Below are 17,596 nucleotides of genomic sequence, written 5' to 3'. Positions count from 1 at the left end.
CAGACCTAAAAAGTATCTCTACAATAGTGGAGACCTTATTCTGCTCAAATATTGAACAATTTCTTACACGCCTTTAAAAAACGTCCGGTTTTCGAAATGAAGCCGGAGTCACTCCAGTTGGGGTCGATAATCGTAGCCCAAAGGTTTCTTTAGACATATAACCCAATATATAATGTATACTTTATCCGCCAGGCTAGCTTGTTGTCATCAGTATAAAAACGTAATAAAATTGTGAGCTTAAATACTCAGCTGAATACTTACCTTGGTTTTGTGCTCAGATACTGCGGTCGTAAAGGCGGTAACGTTTTGCTACTGAGTGCAGAGCCATGAATTGAATCGGCAGCTGTTTTTCGACGGAAGTAGAGCGCAAAAACGAACATGGACTTAGGTTTTTAAATGTACATTAGGTATACGTACCCTTGGTGGTCATCATTATCGTGTCCATCTTGAGCACGGAAGTCATGGACAAGAAATACAAGAAGGTAACCGGGCAAAAGCTTTTCCCAGGGCAATAATTTCAAGAGCAAAGCTTTAGTGCCTCACTCTTCCCTTCACTTTGCCGGTGCTTGCTGCTGACCTGTCTTGAACAACGGGTCGGCCCCAGCGGTACCGGGTCGCTTCGATTGGTCGTCGAGATGGCCCGGGACTGCTGGAAGGCGGTGCCTTCAGGCAATGAGCGTTGGCGTCCGCAGTTTCTTCGACAGCCCTGAATAGTGCTGGACGGCTAATCGAACAGAACCAGTACCAACCGAATCCACCAGGTGAAGCCAGGCAGACTATTACGTTGAGCGGATTCCCGCGGAGCAACACAAGCAAACTGGTGCCGAAGCGTGTAAACGCGCATTGAAAGTGGAGAAAGACAGAGCCTCGAAAGAAGCGTCCAGCAGGAGCGAGAACGGCTTCTACACGCACACGCAGCAAAGCGTGGTTCACAGCGCGAGTGCATGCAGGTTCGTAAATGCCAAGTGGAGAAACCGTGATGCACAGCAAATAATGGCTTAGAAGACAAGTTCACTCTGACTCGCGAACGAGGTGACGGGCATCGTCGATACGCAATGTTGTGAGAGCGGCGCAACCGGGAGCGTTCTGTTTGCGGCTGCGAACAAGTAGATTGAGAAACACTTTGTACGGGACGAGTTCGATGTGCAGTGTGTGCGCTATTGACTCTTCTTCAGACGTGTCTGCAATGTTTCAGAGCCTAAAGCTTGCGTTGAGCGGTTGTTCTCCCACAAGAATATGTCCGAGTTTGTAGTGTGCTCTATACTGGCTTATGATCGCTAGGCAAGAACGGCGTTTCCCCGGACAGACTAAATGAATCTACTTAGCTTAGAACGATTTCCACAAGGCGCGGGACGCACTGAATATGCTGTGGATCATTTAAAGTGCACTATGTAAAAACCGGAATGTTCCGGAGTTTATGGTCATTATACAGAAACCAAGAAGCATTAAAGAAAAAAAATTGACACGCATCCGCGCGTGCTGCGACCTCTTGAATTTAGATCTTACTGTCGCCCTAAAATGCCTCGCTCCTATTGTATCGATTGACCTGTGTTTTTCTTCAACGGCAGCGTTTACCTAATCTAACGGCTATCGAACAGCGATTATCTTATCGAACCGCTATGTGTTCCAGGCTAAACTCATTCTAATAGCCCACCTCCCATTCTTGCAGCTTTTCATGCGAATACCTTGCTTTGGCTCTCTCGGCCGTTTCCGTGGTCGGTCGGTGGTCGATGGTCGGACTCGGCGAGCAACCATTCGTTCGTTCTCTCGCTCTCTCTCTCCTTGCCTCTCGGCTTCTTTCGTTCGCTCGCTCGTTCGTTCATTTGTTCATTCTGGTCTTCGCTCGCATTGAAAATGATCGCCGCTAGCTTCTCCGCAATATTTTGTCAAAAACTGCGGAGCATTCTCTTACGCAAGCAGGATGTAGCTACGGCACACAGGCGGCCATAAGTTCCCTATCATCTCACTACTGCTCAAACATTAAAATAATTGCCGCTGATATTATAGCGTAATATTCAAATTCTGTTGCAGAGAGCCCGGCGTATGCCGGTCAAAAGACAGCACTAGCAGCGAAGGTTACAACGAGTGGTCCAGTCAAAGTCGAAGTCAGAGCAACAGCACCGCCTTCGAAACCTTCAGGTACGATTTATTACTAGAAATGAAAAGATCACAAACTCGCATTTGACACTCCGTCCTAATGCGTCAGCATAAGAGTGTCAAAGTGAGAAAAATTATGCGTTTGAAGTGTGGGAATCCAGTCACGTGGTCGACGTCAATATATATATATATATATATATATATATATATATATATATATATATATATATATATATAGTCATAGCATAAGAAGCCAACAAACACTGACACCAAGGACAACATAGGGGAAATTACTTGTGCTTAATCAATGAAACAAAGAAACGATACATTAATGGAAATTAAAGTGTATGAAAAAGCAACTTGCCGCGGGTGGGAACCGAACCCACAACGTTCGCATTTCGTGTGCGATGCTCTACCAATTGAGCTGCAGCGGCGCCGTTTCCCCATCCATTTTCTTGGGTATTTATGTGCCCTAGTAGAACCCTGGGAGTGTTAAGCCAGCGCCACCACTCACAGACCTTGGCGGCGGACGTGGAACGTCCTTTTTGCCGCAGGCGTCACGAGAACGTGATCTTTTCGGGTGAAGGCAACTGGTAAATAAACCCACACATGCTACCTGAAGGCATCAATGTTGCCGGATTCGAGACCTTCGTTATGTAATAAACGTGAAGAAAGTGGGTTTAACCGAGGGGCCCAATTTTTTTAATAGTCATAGCATAAGAAGCCAACAAACACTGACACCGAGGACAACATAGGGAAATTACTTGTGCTTAACAAATGAAATAAAGAAACGATAAAGTAATGGAAATTAATGTGGATGAAAAAACAACTTGCCGCAGGTGGGAACCAAACCCACAACCTTCGCATTTCGCGAAAGTTGTGGGTATACTTGTAATCAAGGATGGCGTAGGTACTTGGAACGGCAGTGAGTAGAGACAGCTGCCAAGCGACACCTGCACGAATGAACTCCTTGGTCTCGCAGAGCAGGAGCCTATGGTCGGGAACTGTGGTTAAGCTTGAAACCGAGGCATCCTGAGTGGAAAAGTCCGAGTCAGCAGTCGTTGTGTGCATAACTCTGACTATGGACAGCGGTTTCGACGACGGTTCATGGTTTTTTATATAGTAGCATTTGAAAGGCGTCGTCTTCGATACTTTTCAAGATATAACGGAACTTATCGGATTGGATCATCGATGCATTTAGCGCGCTTGCCAAGGTCGACGACGCCTTTTATGTAGACGGTGACGTTATCACCGGACTCTTGCGAACGGTTGCGCAAGAGCCTTTCGCCACTAATCTCTCGCACCACGGGGCGACCGAGTACTTGCGCGAAGCTTCTCTTGAAGTCGGACCAGGTGCGAAGGTATTTGTCGTTGTGGAACCGCACGTTCGTGACGCTCGTGAGGTAAAAGACCGCGTTTCTCAACTTTTGTGCACCGTCCATACGCTGTGGGCACTTAACGCGTTCACAGGACGACGTCGCTTTCATCCCGAGCCGCTTAAGACTGGTGGGTCCCGTTGACGAAGCGGGCCGGAACATGGAATAGTGGGCGAGGCTGGCGGTCGCGTTTGGCTTGCGTCGTCCGGCTTGATGGGCAGCAACTTCCGACTACGGAGTTCAAGGGTTGGGGAAAGCCTAGGAACCTCCACCTATTATGCAACGCGGCTTAATTTACAAGCCAAAACGATACGCAGGCAGGTTTCTTCATCAAGTGTCAGACATCGAGCGCAAGAACTCTATCCTGGAGCGAGGCGCTCACAATGCGGCCTAAACACATGCGTGTCTTCTTCGTTACATCCATTAATAACAATTGTGACATATCCATAGGTAGCTACATGTAACAATCACCAAAATAACTTCTCATTGGGCGAACCTGTGCCCACAAAAGTAAGTGATAATCGAAGCACAACGATAGCGGCGGGTCAAATCGGCGGCTTTTACAACGTGACTCGTTGAGGTTTCTAGCTAATCGCTGACCCCCGCGTTACTTTCAGAAAGTACTACACAATTCGGACAGCGCATGCAATCAGATTACACAACGTTCGGTGACAATAGACAGGGGAGAGAACCATCGATAACATTAAGAAAACTTCCGATATAAGCAAGGATGGCCTGCGCCGAGCGATAACGTTTAGCATTTCTTGGCTGGTAAAAAGTGACCTCCCCCCCCCCCAAAAAAAAAATAAAAAAAAATAAACGCTTGCGCATGTACATATTGTTGCGGGGAAGTGAAAGAAGAAGGTGTCACGAGAAGCAGACGACGAAGGCTATGGCTGCTGCCTGGCCGCCATTTCTATCTCCTGTAAATAAACACCTGCTTGCACCTGTGCGCCTGCCCTTTTCCTCCCTTTTTCCGTGTGGGCTACAATCACGGATTTTCGCAACGGACGCCAGCTACCTGCCACAACGATGGTCGACGAAGCGACAACGTGTCATCAATCTGTGCCTATGGTCATCCTGGCCCATCCACGGGACCTGGGAGCATTTTGTGGTATGAATGAATCTGACATCGAGGACTTACTTGATACGTACTATCAGCGTCAAACGTAACGTGAACAGCGGAGCGCTTGGCGCAAACATTAGTGAAGGCATAGCGCGCGCCCTCCACGGTAAGGCTCGCACATCCGGTTTGGCCGCGCCCGCGTACCTTTTTCGCTTCTATTCTGGTTCGTGCATTTGAAAGGGAGAAAATGAAAATAAAAGAGAACTGAAGCTAAACTTGCAGCTTACGGCGAGTGTTGTCGCACAGTTCGCCGAAGCCATAAGTGCGATCGGTGGGAACAGCGGTGCGCGTGGTGCAGTTTTCACCGTCATAATTTTACATTCGCTCACACGGTTTGCCGCTTGTGCGCCACATTCATTCATTCGATCGGCAAACTAGAGCAACGCGGTGTCGCCGGCAGCCGCGACGGTGGCCGGCGTGAGCGTGCCGAGCGCGTCCGGCCGTTTGTTTGACTCGAAACGAGCGCCGTGCGGCCAAATCCGATGTGCGTGCCTGTCGATGGTGACGACTGGACGGTGCGCACTATACCTTCAATCATGCCTGGGCCACGCGCTCCGTTGTTCACGTTTTATTTGAAGCTGATAATACGAGCGAGTGTGCAACTACAACAAGTGGGACCAGACAACGATGCTAGCGATACTCATAATCTTCGAGGAACCGTGCGGAAATGACATGAGACGCAAGACGTCGACCTAAGTAGCTGGGATGTCTGTAAAGAAAAACTGCGAGACCTGTTTGGCCGACCTGTCAGTCGTCAGTTGGCAGCGAGAAAGGAACTTGCCTGCCGCGCTCGAACGGCAACAGAATCTCATGTCGCTTGTACAGAAGGTGCGCAGGCCCTCAGCTACAAAGCCGACAGCAACATGACAGAGGCAAAGTTCACCATATCTTAAAAGGCATAGCAGACGGTGCCTTCAGTCTTCTGATATGCAAGAACTGTGCGACAGCGGATGCAATTATCAGGGTCCTTGCGCTTTTAACAATGAAAGATTCGCCGAATAGCACAAATGTTCGACAGACTCACCAATACCGCCGCGACATCTTCGTGCGAAGATCCACTGCGGTTAACTCCGGTGCCGAAAGCAAGACATACCACGCATTATTCGCCGGGAGATGGATGCCATGTCTCCGGGTCCTGTTCGATCTGACTTACGGGACAGCCTGCCCTCCTTCACACTTATAAGTGCTTGTTCGAGAGGAGATTGCAAGCTTTGGGCTTTCGTCTTCGTGCCCGGTCCACTGTTCGAACGCTTATCAGGTCCCACCAGCTACTTGCTTCCGTACGCATTTATCCCCCGCCCCGTCGGGACCCGGCTGAAGAAGGAACGGTAAGCCCATAGGCTTTAATTGTCTCCGAATGCGACATGTCGGCCGTCACTCCCGCCGCCGCTGGTCGTCGTCTCCTGGATCGCCATTGCTATCGTCAAGCTCCAGGCCCTTGTACTTCCTCACCTCACACGCCGACTCAGAACCCCAATGCTGACAGCGCTTCGCGGAGACCCAGCCGCTCCTCGTCTCCGCAAGGTCGTCGGTCGCGTTCGCCTCTCGTTCGGCGCTAATCGTACCCATCTACAACTGTCACTACGCTCCAGCAAATTAAGCAGTGCAGCTCCCGGAGATCAAACTGCAACTACTACCCGGCCTACAAATCCTCTTTTGTCCCTGCTTACACGTGGAAGCCTACTGAACGCGGAAGTAGATGGTATTCCCATCGCATCTTTCGTCGACACAGGAGCGCAGCTGTCAGTTATGAGTGCTGCTCATCGCTGAAGGCTCAGGAAAGTTCCAAAATCCGCCGTGCCCTGTACATTACAAGACACTAAAGGCAGCACTTCACTTGTTATTGGAATGTGGGCAGCACGAGTGACCACTGGTGGCCACTACACTACTGCTTTATTTATTGTCCTCGAACAGTGCCCATATGGCCTCCTTCTCGTCCTTGACTTTCTTTCGAAATGCTCCAGCCAAATTAACTGTTCCGCCAGTACTGTGCATTTGGATCTGCCGTTCCTTACGACGCGACTTCTAGTACACAACACCGCTTATATTATGCCGAGTTCACGCGTCTCTCTCCACAGGTCACCGCAAATGTCCTCGTGACCCCTTGTCGTCCCTTTCTTGATTGCAAGTACGTCGCATCCCTGCTCACTGACGTGTTCTGTTGCGCAGTATTGCGCCCCCGAAAGCCACGATCGGAATCCTCGAAAATTATGCTTTCCTACTCATCCTCATTTTTGTGTTTTCAACGTACGTTCTTCGTCATGGCATTTGCCTGGCGCACGTCACTCCTGTAAAATTCCAGGTTTCTTCATTGTCCTCTGAAGCCCTCGCCAGTAACAGCGGGTCCCTGCCATCCTCTCTTTAGTGTTTTTCGCCTGCTGACGACATTTGTAGAATGATTGCTCCTGATCTCACTTCTGAGTGAACAGAACCTCTTCGTCGCCTTCTCTCTTCTCATAGAGATGTTTTCATCTTCATGACCGCTCTCTCGGACAGACATCCGTATTCGTCCTGTCATGTGTAAGAGACCTGCGGCGCGAAACGGCGACGATGATGACGAGAGGAAAGCGTTCGAAGCGGCACGAGCCCATGAGGTGAAAGTTTCGGTGGCACGAGGCTCGTGACCCGAGCCGTGATCGGGACAAATGCTGCGCTGAGCTGCCATTGTCTGCGTGGCTATGGCTGAAGGATGTGGTCTTGCCAGCGCCGTGCTGGCTACGGGAGCAGCGAGTGTTCGGTTTCAGAGGCCGTGATGCTGGCTTTCCGACGCGTGGCCGTCGACCTCGACGACGTTTTAGCGAAGTTCCTCGGACTTGCTGCAGCCTTTCACGATAGTTCAGGGTACTCCAGCAGCAATCCCTCTTCGAAGGAAGACGAACAACGCCACGAGAGACAGTCCCCGACGCACTTCGGCATCACTTGAGCAAGCCACTGGACGGAAGCGGCAGCCGAACTCGTCACTAGGTCTAATCTGCTATGCCTCACCACCCCGTCATCGACAAGCGGGACACGGGCATCAGAAACAGTTGGATTGTCCGGCTGATGCACAGGCGATGGTATCTACAGGATCATCGGGAGTACCGACCATAGACGAGATGCGACCAAGCTCGGACTATGAGGCAACAAGAGCCGGTGATAGAAAGTAAGAACATTGCATTTGTGTAGCGACGCAGGCAGAGAGGTCAAGGTGGTTAGACTGCGGTGGGCAACAAGCCCGCCCGCAGAAGGACACCGTTCTCCTTGTCGTCTTCGCCACAACGATGGCTATTCAGTTTTTTAATTCAGTAGTATTCGAGCTATATAATAACAACCCTCAGAGCGTCCTAGACAGTTGAACTGTCTAGGACGCTAGGACGCTGTCTAGGACGTTTCCTACAGCCAGTTCCGGCACCGTTTCTCGGGGGACGACTCTGTGGTGACGTCATGATTCAGAGGGTCGTCACGTGGACGCAGGACACCGCAACGTTGTGGCATTTGCTCCCGCTCCCTGTGTCGTCTGCTATACTGCGATGTCCGGACTCCTAGCGAGCAGCGGTGTAGCAGGCGATCGCGCGGAACACAGCGAATGCCGGAACGTCGCGCTCGAATGGAGGACAGAGAGCGTTGCGCGACGCGATTGCGTCCAAACGAATTGGCTCAACACATGATCGTCTCGTCAGAGCGCGCGGTTGGTTTTACTGTTCCGTCTCTGGAGGGAAAGCTAAAGCGGGACAGCCTAACTAGTGCGTGTTGATAGAAAACTACGGGTAACCAAAGATCTATTGCCAATAAGCCGAGACCTGCTGGGCCGATACTACAAGGAAAAGAGCGAAGAGACTTACTTCACGGAAAGGCCGCTTGCCATGACTGGCTACGTGACGTAATGCTCTCTCCTACGTCTTTTCCTCCCTGCTTGGTCGCGCTGACTTGCTGTCACGTGAACACCTTCTGAATCACTACGTCCCGGCACTGTGGCCACCCGGTAAACTAAACCGACACTGGCTGCACAAAATATTTTATAATACATCATTTGCGGCGTTTCGAGGTTTGCCAGTGTATTACAAATTAAATTATGGGGTCTTACGCGCCAAAACCACTTTCTGATTATGAGGCATGCCGTAGTGGAGGACTCAAGAAATTTCGACCACCTGGGGTTCTTTTACGCGCACCTAAATCTAAGTGCATGGGTGTTTTTGCATTTCGCCCCCATCGAAATGCGGCCGCCGTGGCCGGGATTTGATCCCGCGACCTCGTGCTCAACAGCCCAACACCATAGCCACTGAGCAAACACGGCGGGTCCCAGTGTATTTACCAGGGGGAAAAATGGAGGCTTGAATATATCATATCAGTGCTTCTTGAAGTCACTAGATGTTTCATTTTTCGGGGCGGGCTTTCTTGCGGAATTTTGGCATGAAGGTCCGATGAAGCCGATCAAGCCCGTTAGAGCCCCTGTGTTCTACAAGCGCCACACGTGGCGCCGAGCAACCTATGACTGCAAATTGTGTCAGCAGAGCATAAAATTTGAAAAATGTGAGAAATTGCTGGCGGTTCATTGACGATCGAATTTGCAAGTGTCGGCTGGTTTAGACGTGTCAGACTGTTTTGTGGTACTTTTACAATAACATTCGTACAGGTTACCTTAGCAATAATTCCCCCGCTACCGCTGACGTGGGCATGTTTCCAATTTCGTGTGCGTTGTGAGGAGGCAGTTTCCCATTCAGCCAAATGAAGTATCGAGAGCGGCACTTTTACGCAGACTCCTTTAATCATATATGCTTATTTAAAATTAAACTCTTGTTTTGCTCCTGATGTTTAGCCGCTCCTCGTGTTGGTGGGTTCAGAGTTGAGAAGTACATAAACTTCGTGAAAGTGAGCCTCCACATCGTATGCTCGGCAGGACGTTTGGGCCTACCGTCGAAGAAGGCGTTGTTCCATGCGGATTCATTCATGCATTTGATCACGTCTATCATGCGTGGCTAAAGGCTCACTCGCACCAGCGAGTGACACCGTTCGTGCGACCACGTTGATGTCAGAGCGACCATCGGCAAACGGTCCCCAATAGTCCGTTTTCTCGAAAAGCGACCGTTTGGGGCCAGTGGCTCGCTGCTCGATTTTTCAGTCGCGCGACCACAGTCGCAATACTGTGGAACCAATCAGATGCGCAGCCACAGGACGTCTGTATGGACATCTACGATTGAAAGGTTTTATTTTCGGGCCACTGAAAAACCATAATACTAGCTCAGAACAGTAGTCTTCATGCTTCGACCCAGCCCCTTGACGCTGACATTCTGCCTGGAACACTGTACATATTTATCATTTGTTTACGCTGCTAGTCTGCACACACTGATACTTATTTTACGTGGCGACGCAATTGTGATCTGATGGGGAGTGGCCGGTCGCAATCGTCGGTCTGAGCATAGACCGCCTTCGGTCGCTTTATGGTCGCCAGTCGCAAATGGTCGTGCGACCTCCCGAAGTCGCCGATGTGACTCAGCCTTAAGACAGCGCTTTCCATTCTTGTAAATTGACGTCGTCATGCTGCCTCATCGGCTGGGCACAACTACGCCGAACGTCATAGCAGAGGGTGTATTAACCCATTTGTGTTAGGGCCCCGGAACTTGCAATGCTTATTAGCAGTGAAATTAGACTGAACGCATCCTTGCCTGTGGTATGCGTTTTGGGGCGAAAATATTAGACTGTTTGTGTGTGTTTTTTTCTCATTTATGTGCAATAAACAGCTGTGTACTTTCTCCTTTATTACGTGAACGAAACTAGATAGCCTGTTGCGTTGCCACCAGTTATACTTGCGTCAAAAGCGGTATGTTCGGCGAAATACATTTATGTTTTTAATTTCTTATTACCTTTACCACGTAATGATCCGTGCTGCTTCGAATTAACGGAGCTTTCGTCTAAGTGCTTCAAAACAAATAACATGAAGTTACCTGAGGAAGCAGACACGAGAATAAACGTTCTCGTTTCACAAGCACGTGGGTACAGAGGCCGCTCTCTGTGCAAAACTCAAATGCAGATAGGCTCAAGAGGTTTCGCTCTTCTGTTTCAGTCGGACTCACGTGCATCACTGACACCCTGTTGAAAGTGTCGACTTCTGCGTACGACGACATGTGCGCTAGACTGTACGTAAAGCTGACTATCGCCGAAGACGACACATTTGATCCAGGTCAGTAAAAGCAGTAAAGGAGGTGGAGTATACGTGGTTAAACAATTTGGTATTGTGAGATGTGTGAACCACTAATCCTACAACATGCCTTGTCGGCACTTCGAGAGATCGGCCCTGCTCTCTCTTGCGGGTAACTAAAGCGAAACAATAAATCAGGTTCGAAAAACAAAGTCGTTTCTCAAAAGTGTATCTTTGGTAATTTGTTGGGTAAGGGACAAGGCTAGAGCACTAGAAGAAGGACCAAAGGCCAACGTTCCATGTTTATATTTTCGCGCCTAAACCCCATCGCCCGTACGTGAGCGTGACGTCATGGGTTTAAATGTAGTTTTGCTTAATTGAGGCGCTGTGGCGCAGTAAGGTTTCAGTCAATTGGTCGTTAGGAATAGAACGAGTCAAACGGGCCCATGCCGACGCCCTTGAAATTCATGACGCCACAGCGAGGTGGTGCGAAAACTTAAAAGAACTGTCACTTTTCGTCTTTCTATATTTCTTTTTTCTTATCAAGCCTATCTTTTACGGTAAGAGTGTTTCTTTATGTGGTTTAAAACAGCTATTTTCGCATACAGCTTAGTATAATTTTCCCTTTACTGTCCTTTTGTAGTTGCGCGTAGTAGCGCTCCTTATGTGTTTATTTACTTATTTATCATTTTTTTATAACAGATGCCTATATTCCTTACAAGGTATTATAGCAAGGATCCTTTGTTACAGTCGGAGATTAGGCCTAACAAAGAATAGCAATATAAACAAGAATAAACAGTGAATAAACCGCCCTAAATAAACAAACAAAAACAAGAAAGAACTCAAAAAGAGAAACATTATACGGCTGCAAACAATCTCTAGCACAACAAATGACAAACTCTACATAACGGATACGCAAGAAATAGTTGAGGCATAAAAAGGTCTATTCATTGTGATATATAGACTCTTGCATATGTACATCATTCCGTAACTTACTTAAATCATTGATTGTATTGCAAAAATAGAGAGTATTGTAAAATGTCAATGCGACATTGTTACCACGGCCTTGTTTTCTTCTTTTTCTTCTTTCCAGCATAGTTTATTTCTAATAAGACTGACTGTGGCACGTTTAAATACAGGTCTTTGTAGATTCAATTTAATCTTCCGCGTAATGAACCGAGATCGGCTCGAAAAGATTGTCCGGTCTATAGCACGATGCGATGTTAAAGCAATGGACTGTCGTCACACTCGTGCTTACGTGACTAAACCTGCTAGTGCTTCACCATGAAACTTGATCTCATTCCATATAGGTGGTACTATGCAAATGGCACCTGTCTTCAAAACTTCCTTTTAATTAACCGGCCCTATAAGGAAGGAATTAATTTGAGCGTTTGTTCGTCCTTCGGCGAAGCTTTTTTTTTTTTATTGAGCTTTATACCGTAACACTTTCTCTCGCGATCAATGTCGATCGGGATGTACTTCCTTGATTGAGATTCGCAATTATCGCTGCTACGTGATGCAACGATACGAATTCCATTTGGGTGAGCTCCAGCACACCAGGTGCCATTAGTTAGTCCAGGGCGCTTATAAAATATGTCCCACTATGCTGTAAAACTTATGATATAAACTTTATATTCGATGCAACATTGTTTCGTTTGGCATTGCGGTTAAGGCTAGTATCACCTGCTGATCGTCTGCTATTCTCAGAAATATATGTGATCATAAGCCTACGACCACGATCAATAGGCTCAATCGCAATGCACGGGTCGCGATTGTGCGGATGAGAATCGAGCAAGGTCGCGATCTAAAGTGACTATATAGCAGCTCTCGATCGGCATCGAGCTCAAGCCTAAATGGGCCCGATTGCCATCGACATTGGTCGTGCGACACCAGTAATAACATAATATTAGCACACATAATTTCCACTAAGCAACTGGAACATCTTCATCTCGTGCTGTATGTGCAACATGTTCCAATAAGTAAGCGGATGCATATTTGCAAAAATGCTGTACCTACTTAGTTGAAGTCGTGCGGAACGATGTTGCGGGTGTATGCAGTGAGACATCTACATGTGTTTTTTTTTTCTTTTCAGTTCCGCTATCTGTCAGAGAAATCCAGGCTTTGCACCCGAAGACAGTGAGGTTTGCGATCTCATTGCGTGGCATAAAAGACCAGGCGCTTTTGTTCAAAGGCATAAGACAGCACCATGATTGGGTGGAGAAGGGTTGCGCCTTGCTGGACGTGCCTTTTCAAAAAGCGTTTATGACGAACTTGGTCGAAGTAAGTTTGTCGAAACGAAATGATCTGTTTTCCTTACTGAGAATAATTAAGCTCGCACCTCGTTATCTTTCCCCCGTAAAAAAAAAAGCAACCCTTTGCGATTGAAGTAATACGCTCAGAAAAAAAAAAAAAACCATTCTTTTGCTGGACGAGCCAGTTGATTAGATATAGTACTTCTTTTTGGCAAAATACATTGTTTTAGTAACTGTCACATCATCTGCGCTTGCGCCTTATGTACATTAGACCCATATTTTTTTACATAGAAGGCACCAAAATAAAACAACTGCTATGATCGGTTACCCGCTGCGATAACTCAGCGGCTAAAGCATTTCACTGCTAAGTACGAGGTCGCAGGTTCGATGCCGCCCGTGGCGGCCGTACTCCGATAAAGTCGGAACTCTAAAGCCATCCTGTAGCTTGCACGGGGTGTGCTTTAAAAAAACCCATGTCGTTAAAATGAAACCGGAGTCTGCCACTAGGGCGTGGCTGATAATTTCATCCTGATTATGGCACGTGAAACCACATATGTTATTCATATATGATTGATTGTTCGTTTACTTCAGAAGCACGCCTTGTTTTTCAATATTTCTCACATTGAAAAAAAAAAGAACAGGTATTATAGACATATAGTGGCAGTAGTCTGCGTGATGTGCTTAGTTTTGACCATTCCCTCATGTCTGCACGTGAAAACTGCTGCCACCTTCTATACCTGTTTAGGCTGACTGGGTAGCACACCTAAAGTTAGCTTTTCGCTCTCTATGAACTTATTGTTAGCATAACACTAAGTATATGCTGACTGCATGTTCTTTCTCGTCACCCAAAAGCGCCGCGCTGAAGCCCTGTTGTTTAGCCGGCCAGCTCTGCACGCTCACTTAGCTGCATACTGGGTGCCGAATCCACAAAGCTTTTCGTTCCTATGAACTCGTTCAAATCGGTTGGGCGCATTCGCTAATCACATGACCATCATCAGGAGCCAGAATGCCAAGTCATGCTGAAAGGGTGAGCTAACTGCGCTGCGGCCGCATGGCCTCCACGCTAGTTCCTCTGCCAGAGTCTCAACTACTAATTTACGCCTCCAACAAAGTTTACTTCTCTCTCTCTCTCTCGTAAGGACAAGTCCAGTGTAAGTGGCTTGTTGTGACTACGGGCCCGGAAGTACATGTATAAATTTCAGCATGTATTGTTGTGGTCTGGTGACGGGGAAGAAGTAAGCGCTATCCAAAACTGTGTGTTAAGAACCGAGATCTGTTCGCGCTTCCACCGGAGCGCCCGCCTCCTAGCGGCGGAACCGAGAAGCAGATCTATGTCCAGTGATGAAGCGAAAAGGTATTCACATTTCGGCGCGGGCTGAAAAGTTTCCTCCCAGTTGTCAAATCGCCGCCATGCCGCCTGTTACGTTTCGCCTACGACGCGCGGTATAGCCGGTGCGGATGCAATGGACGCCGGGGCTTCATTCAAAGCGGCGGACATTTTGGCCCGTTCAGCGCTGCCGTAACGCTTCCTGCCAAGCGCGTCCAGGCATGTTTCAATGCCACGTGTCTTCGTGTGTGCGTGTGTGTGTGTGTGCATGTTGGTGCCCACGCTTGTCAAAGCGCGGCAGCCAGGGAGAGGAGCTCCCCCACTGTGAAGCGAGGAGGTCTGACCGGCGCCGGCCCGGCGGATGCGTCACCTTCTAGTCTCAACGTGTCTCTCAGCGTGTCCGTGCCCCGCCGTCACGTGCGCCTCTAACGAGGCGTTCCTTCTTGCCCTCGACTTCGAGAGTATAAAAGCAGCTGCCCCCGGACGCCAAGAGAGAGGCTCCGATTTCTTCCGTCGAGTAACGTGCTCTCCCGTCTCTCCACTTCGGTCGATCTGACCGGCCGCTCTTTTGCGATGCTAGAATAAACAAGTTGTTCTGTTAGCAGTCGACTCATGCTTTGCCAGGACCTTCGGATGCTTCCAGTTGTGCCCCAGGCCGCCAGGCCAACGCTACCCTTGGGGCTTGCGACCCATTTGCAACACGCCACTCACCAGCCAGAAAAAAGAGAAAACGGACGTCGAAAGTCTTTTCTTGTGACTATTGTGCATGTCCTCGCGGTGGAAAGACGGCAATGGATCATTTCACCGCTTGCCGAAAGAAGCAGACGACGCGCATCGGAGATTGACATCGCTAAGAAACTCTAGCACTGTGAAAAGGGTGACTCAAACTACGCTTTTCCTTTCGAAGCACTTTACTCTGGACGACTGTTTCTTCCCGTTTGGTTGAACGTTTCTTTCTTTTCGTAGATTTCAATTATCATGCGGACTTTTGAAATCGCGGAGTTCACTTTCGTTTAGGCCGACGCCTTCATAAATTATAGAGCCGTAAGCTTAAGCTTCGTTTGGTTTGTTAGTTCGTATTTTCTTACCCGAGCCTTACTGCCACCGGTCCTTATAAAGCCGGAATATTCTCGCTAATCTACTTTTGTCCGAGGGTGCGGTAGCAGTGAACGATAACTGGCTCGAAATGTGTCAAGTAGGTCGTGATATGCATTATGCTGCAAAATGACATATCATTTTGACAACGTGCTTTAGTACTTAGGTGCAAGCAGAATATCTCGCATCCTCATTTAACGGGGTGAGTTGTCAGTTTAGGTGCTCGCAATAAATTTAGCAATATCAGCAAAGAGCACTCGTTGCAGCTTTTGAGCGTTCAGCATGCGCATCGGTGCGGTTGGTTTGCTTCCGACACTGTGAACGCAGTTAAATTCCGTTACAACTGGTTTGAGTGCTTTAGAAGTCGTACATTTACATTAATGCAAATGTCCTTGCTCAAAATAAATCAAGGCTACTTGTCGGAAACCTGACGGAAGAAAAACAATCTGGTACAATTGGTTGTCTCATGTTAACGTTTCCAAGTTTCATGGGAGTGTGAGCCCCTCCCCCACATGGGTGCTGGGTGGGTGCTATGTTCCCAAGCCCAGGTCCTACTCCAAGTACTGCGTGCTGGAGATGCATACAGCTTTACTACCTCAATCAGCGAAAGAAACAGAAGGGCGCACCATGACTCGAGCTCTCGTTTGCTTTGATCGCAAGAGAGACACTGACCGCACAACTGCACATTTTTAGCCTTTTTATTTTTGAGGGCACGATATGTTCAATCAGCTTCCGAAGGGATTATAGACGCTACTGCCTGCACTGTGTGGAGCTGTGTAATACATTGGTCGAGTAGTAGAGCGAATTTGCCTCCGAAGGTGGAAAACAGTGGTGTTCACCACCTGCAGTGGTGGAACAACTCCACGAACAAGTACTTGAACATTTCGGAGAGGCCTATACTGCGCTTGCAAACACTAGCCTCCCTTTAGCCTCCGGCTCACTTAAAAGGCTCTTTTTCAAAAAGAAGGGGAGAAAATGTGTTGCCACTCGACGCGAACGTCGCACGATTGCATGCCCAGCAGCTACTTCCACTGTTTCGTCGCTGGAGTCCTTGAGATCGATCGACATAAGTCGACCGACAGCTATAGTATGCCCCTTCGGCTTTGAGGAAACGCTGCGATTCGACGACAAAATCAAGGAACTTGAGCACAGCACCAAGCGAAGCTGCCACCATGGCCCTGTATAATCGTAGCCGTCTTTGCTTATTTAGACAGTGTTGCTGGCGCAAGTAAAACATTCTAGAATTACCAATAGGGGGCGAACTTCGGCACAGAAGGAGAACAAGCAAAAGTCGAAGCACGAAGTTCGCGGCGAGCGTTTTCGCCTGTTGTCTAAATCTCAACGCAAGGGTCGAGGTTGTCCTTATATTATGAATATACCATGATATGTTGAGCAATACCTAAAATGTAAAAATCTGGCGAAATAAATAAATAAATAAATAAATAAATAAATAAACAAATAAAAGCAGCAGCGGCGGCGGCAAAGCAAGGCATGTCAAGCAGCAGCACTAGCACAAAACACAGTATTTCACTGCGAAAGTGGGAAAAAGAGGTACTTTTGGCAGCTTGACCAGCCCTTAATACCCATGAACTACAAGGAGCAGCAGAACCGCTCTAATACCTCCGGGTCCACCGCTAGTCGGCCTGGCATTGCACTCTTCTCGGGATCGGCCCACGTATGGGCCGTGCCTAACGCTTGCTTCACCTCCGCCGCGGGTCGGCCCAGTATTGCACATTTTCTGGATTGGTCCACGTGTGAAAATTGTTGGTCTACGTGAGGACCCGATCCGCTATATCCGAGCCGTAGACAGCTTCACTGCAAAAAAAAGAAAAGCTGTCAATGTAGATAATGCCATTTGATTTCAAAGCAAACAAGGGACTTCCTGCAAACCAGCAGAGCGTATGATTACACCGGTGAAACAAAAATGCGAGTCGCCGCTTGATGCCCGCGTCGGCGGTTGCGCAAATTTGACGTCAGCAGATTGGAACAGTGTCAGAATGGAATAATATTACCTTACATGGCCCCTGCATTGGTATTCATAAATTACGTTTTCAGAAGCTCTGCGACAAGTTTACGAAAATTCGAAGATGACCCCTTTTTATGCCCCGAGTCATTTTTTTTTCTATTTTCTTTTCCTCGTGCACCACGCTACATACAGACTGGCCGGAGCCGTCTGGCGTAACACTTTTCACATAACGCAAGCATCCG

At 48.2% G+C, this 17,596-nt stretch overlaps 1 protein-coding gene across 1 annotated transcript in view; it reads left to right on the top strand.

Annotated features, from left to right (window-relative positions):
* Window positions 1-17,596, top strand: part of LOC129384112 (uncharacterized) — a 92,316-nt gene that overhangs the window by 23,751 nt on the left and 50,969 nt on the right. Inside the window, exons 3-5 of the mRNA XM_055069252.2 lie at window positions 2,032-2,139; window positions 10,640-10,756; window positions 12,807-12,994. Of these exons, the coding sequence (XP_054925227.1) occupies window positions 2,032-2,139; window positions 10,640-10,756; window positions 12,807-12,994 (413 nt within the window). The remainder of the gene's footprint in view (window positions 1-2,031; window positions 2,140-10,639; window positions 10,757-12,806; window positions 12,995-17,596) is intronic.

The sequence above is a fragment of the Dermacentor andersoni genome, chromosome 9, assembly GCF_023375885.2.
Source record: "Dermacentor andersoni chromosome 9, qqDerAnde1_hic_scaffold, whole genome shotgun sequence".
NCBI classification, from domain to species: Eukaryota; Metazoa; Arthropoda; class Arachnida; order Ixodida; family Ixodidae; genus Dermacentor; species Dermacentor andersoni.
The sequence above is the reverse complement of the archived record's forward strand: the minus strand, read 5'-3'. Positions and strand labels throughout refer to the sequence as shown.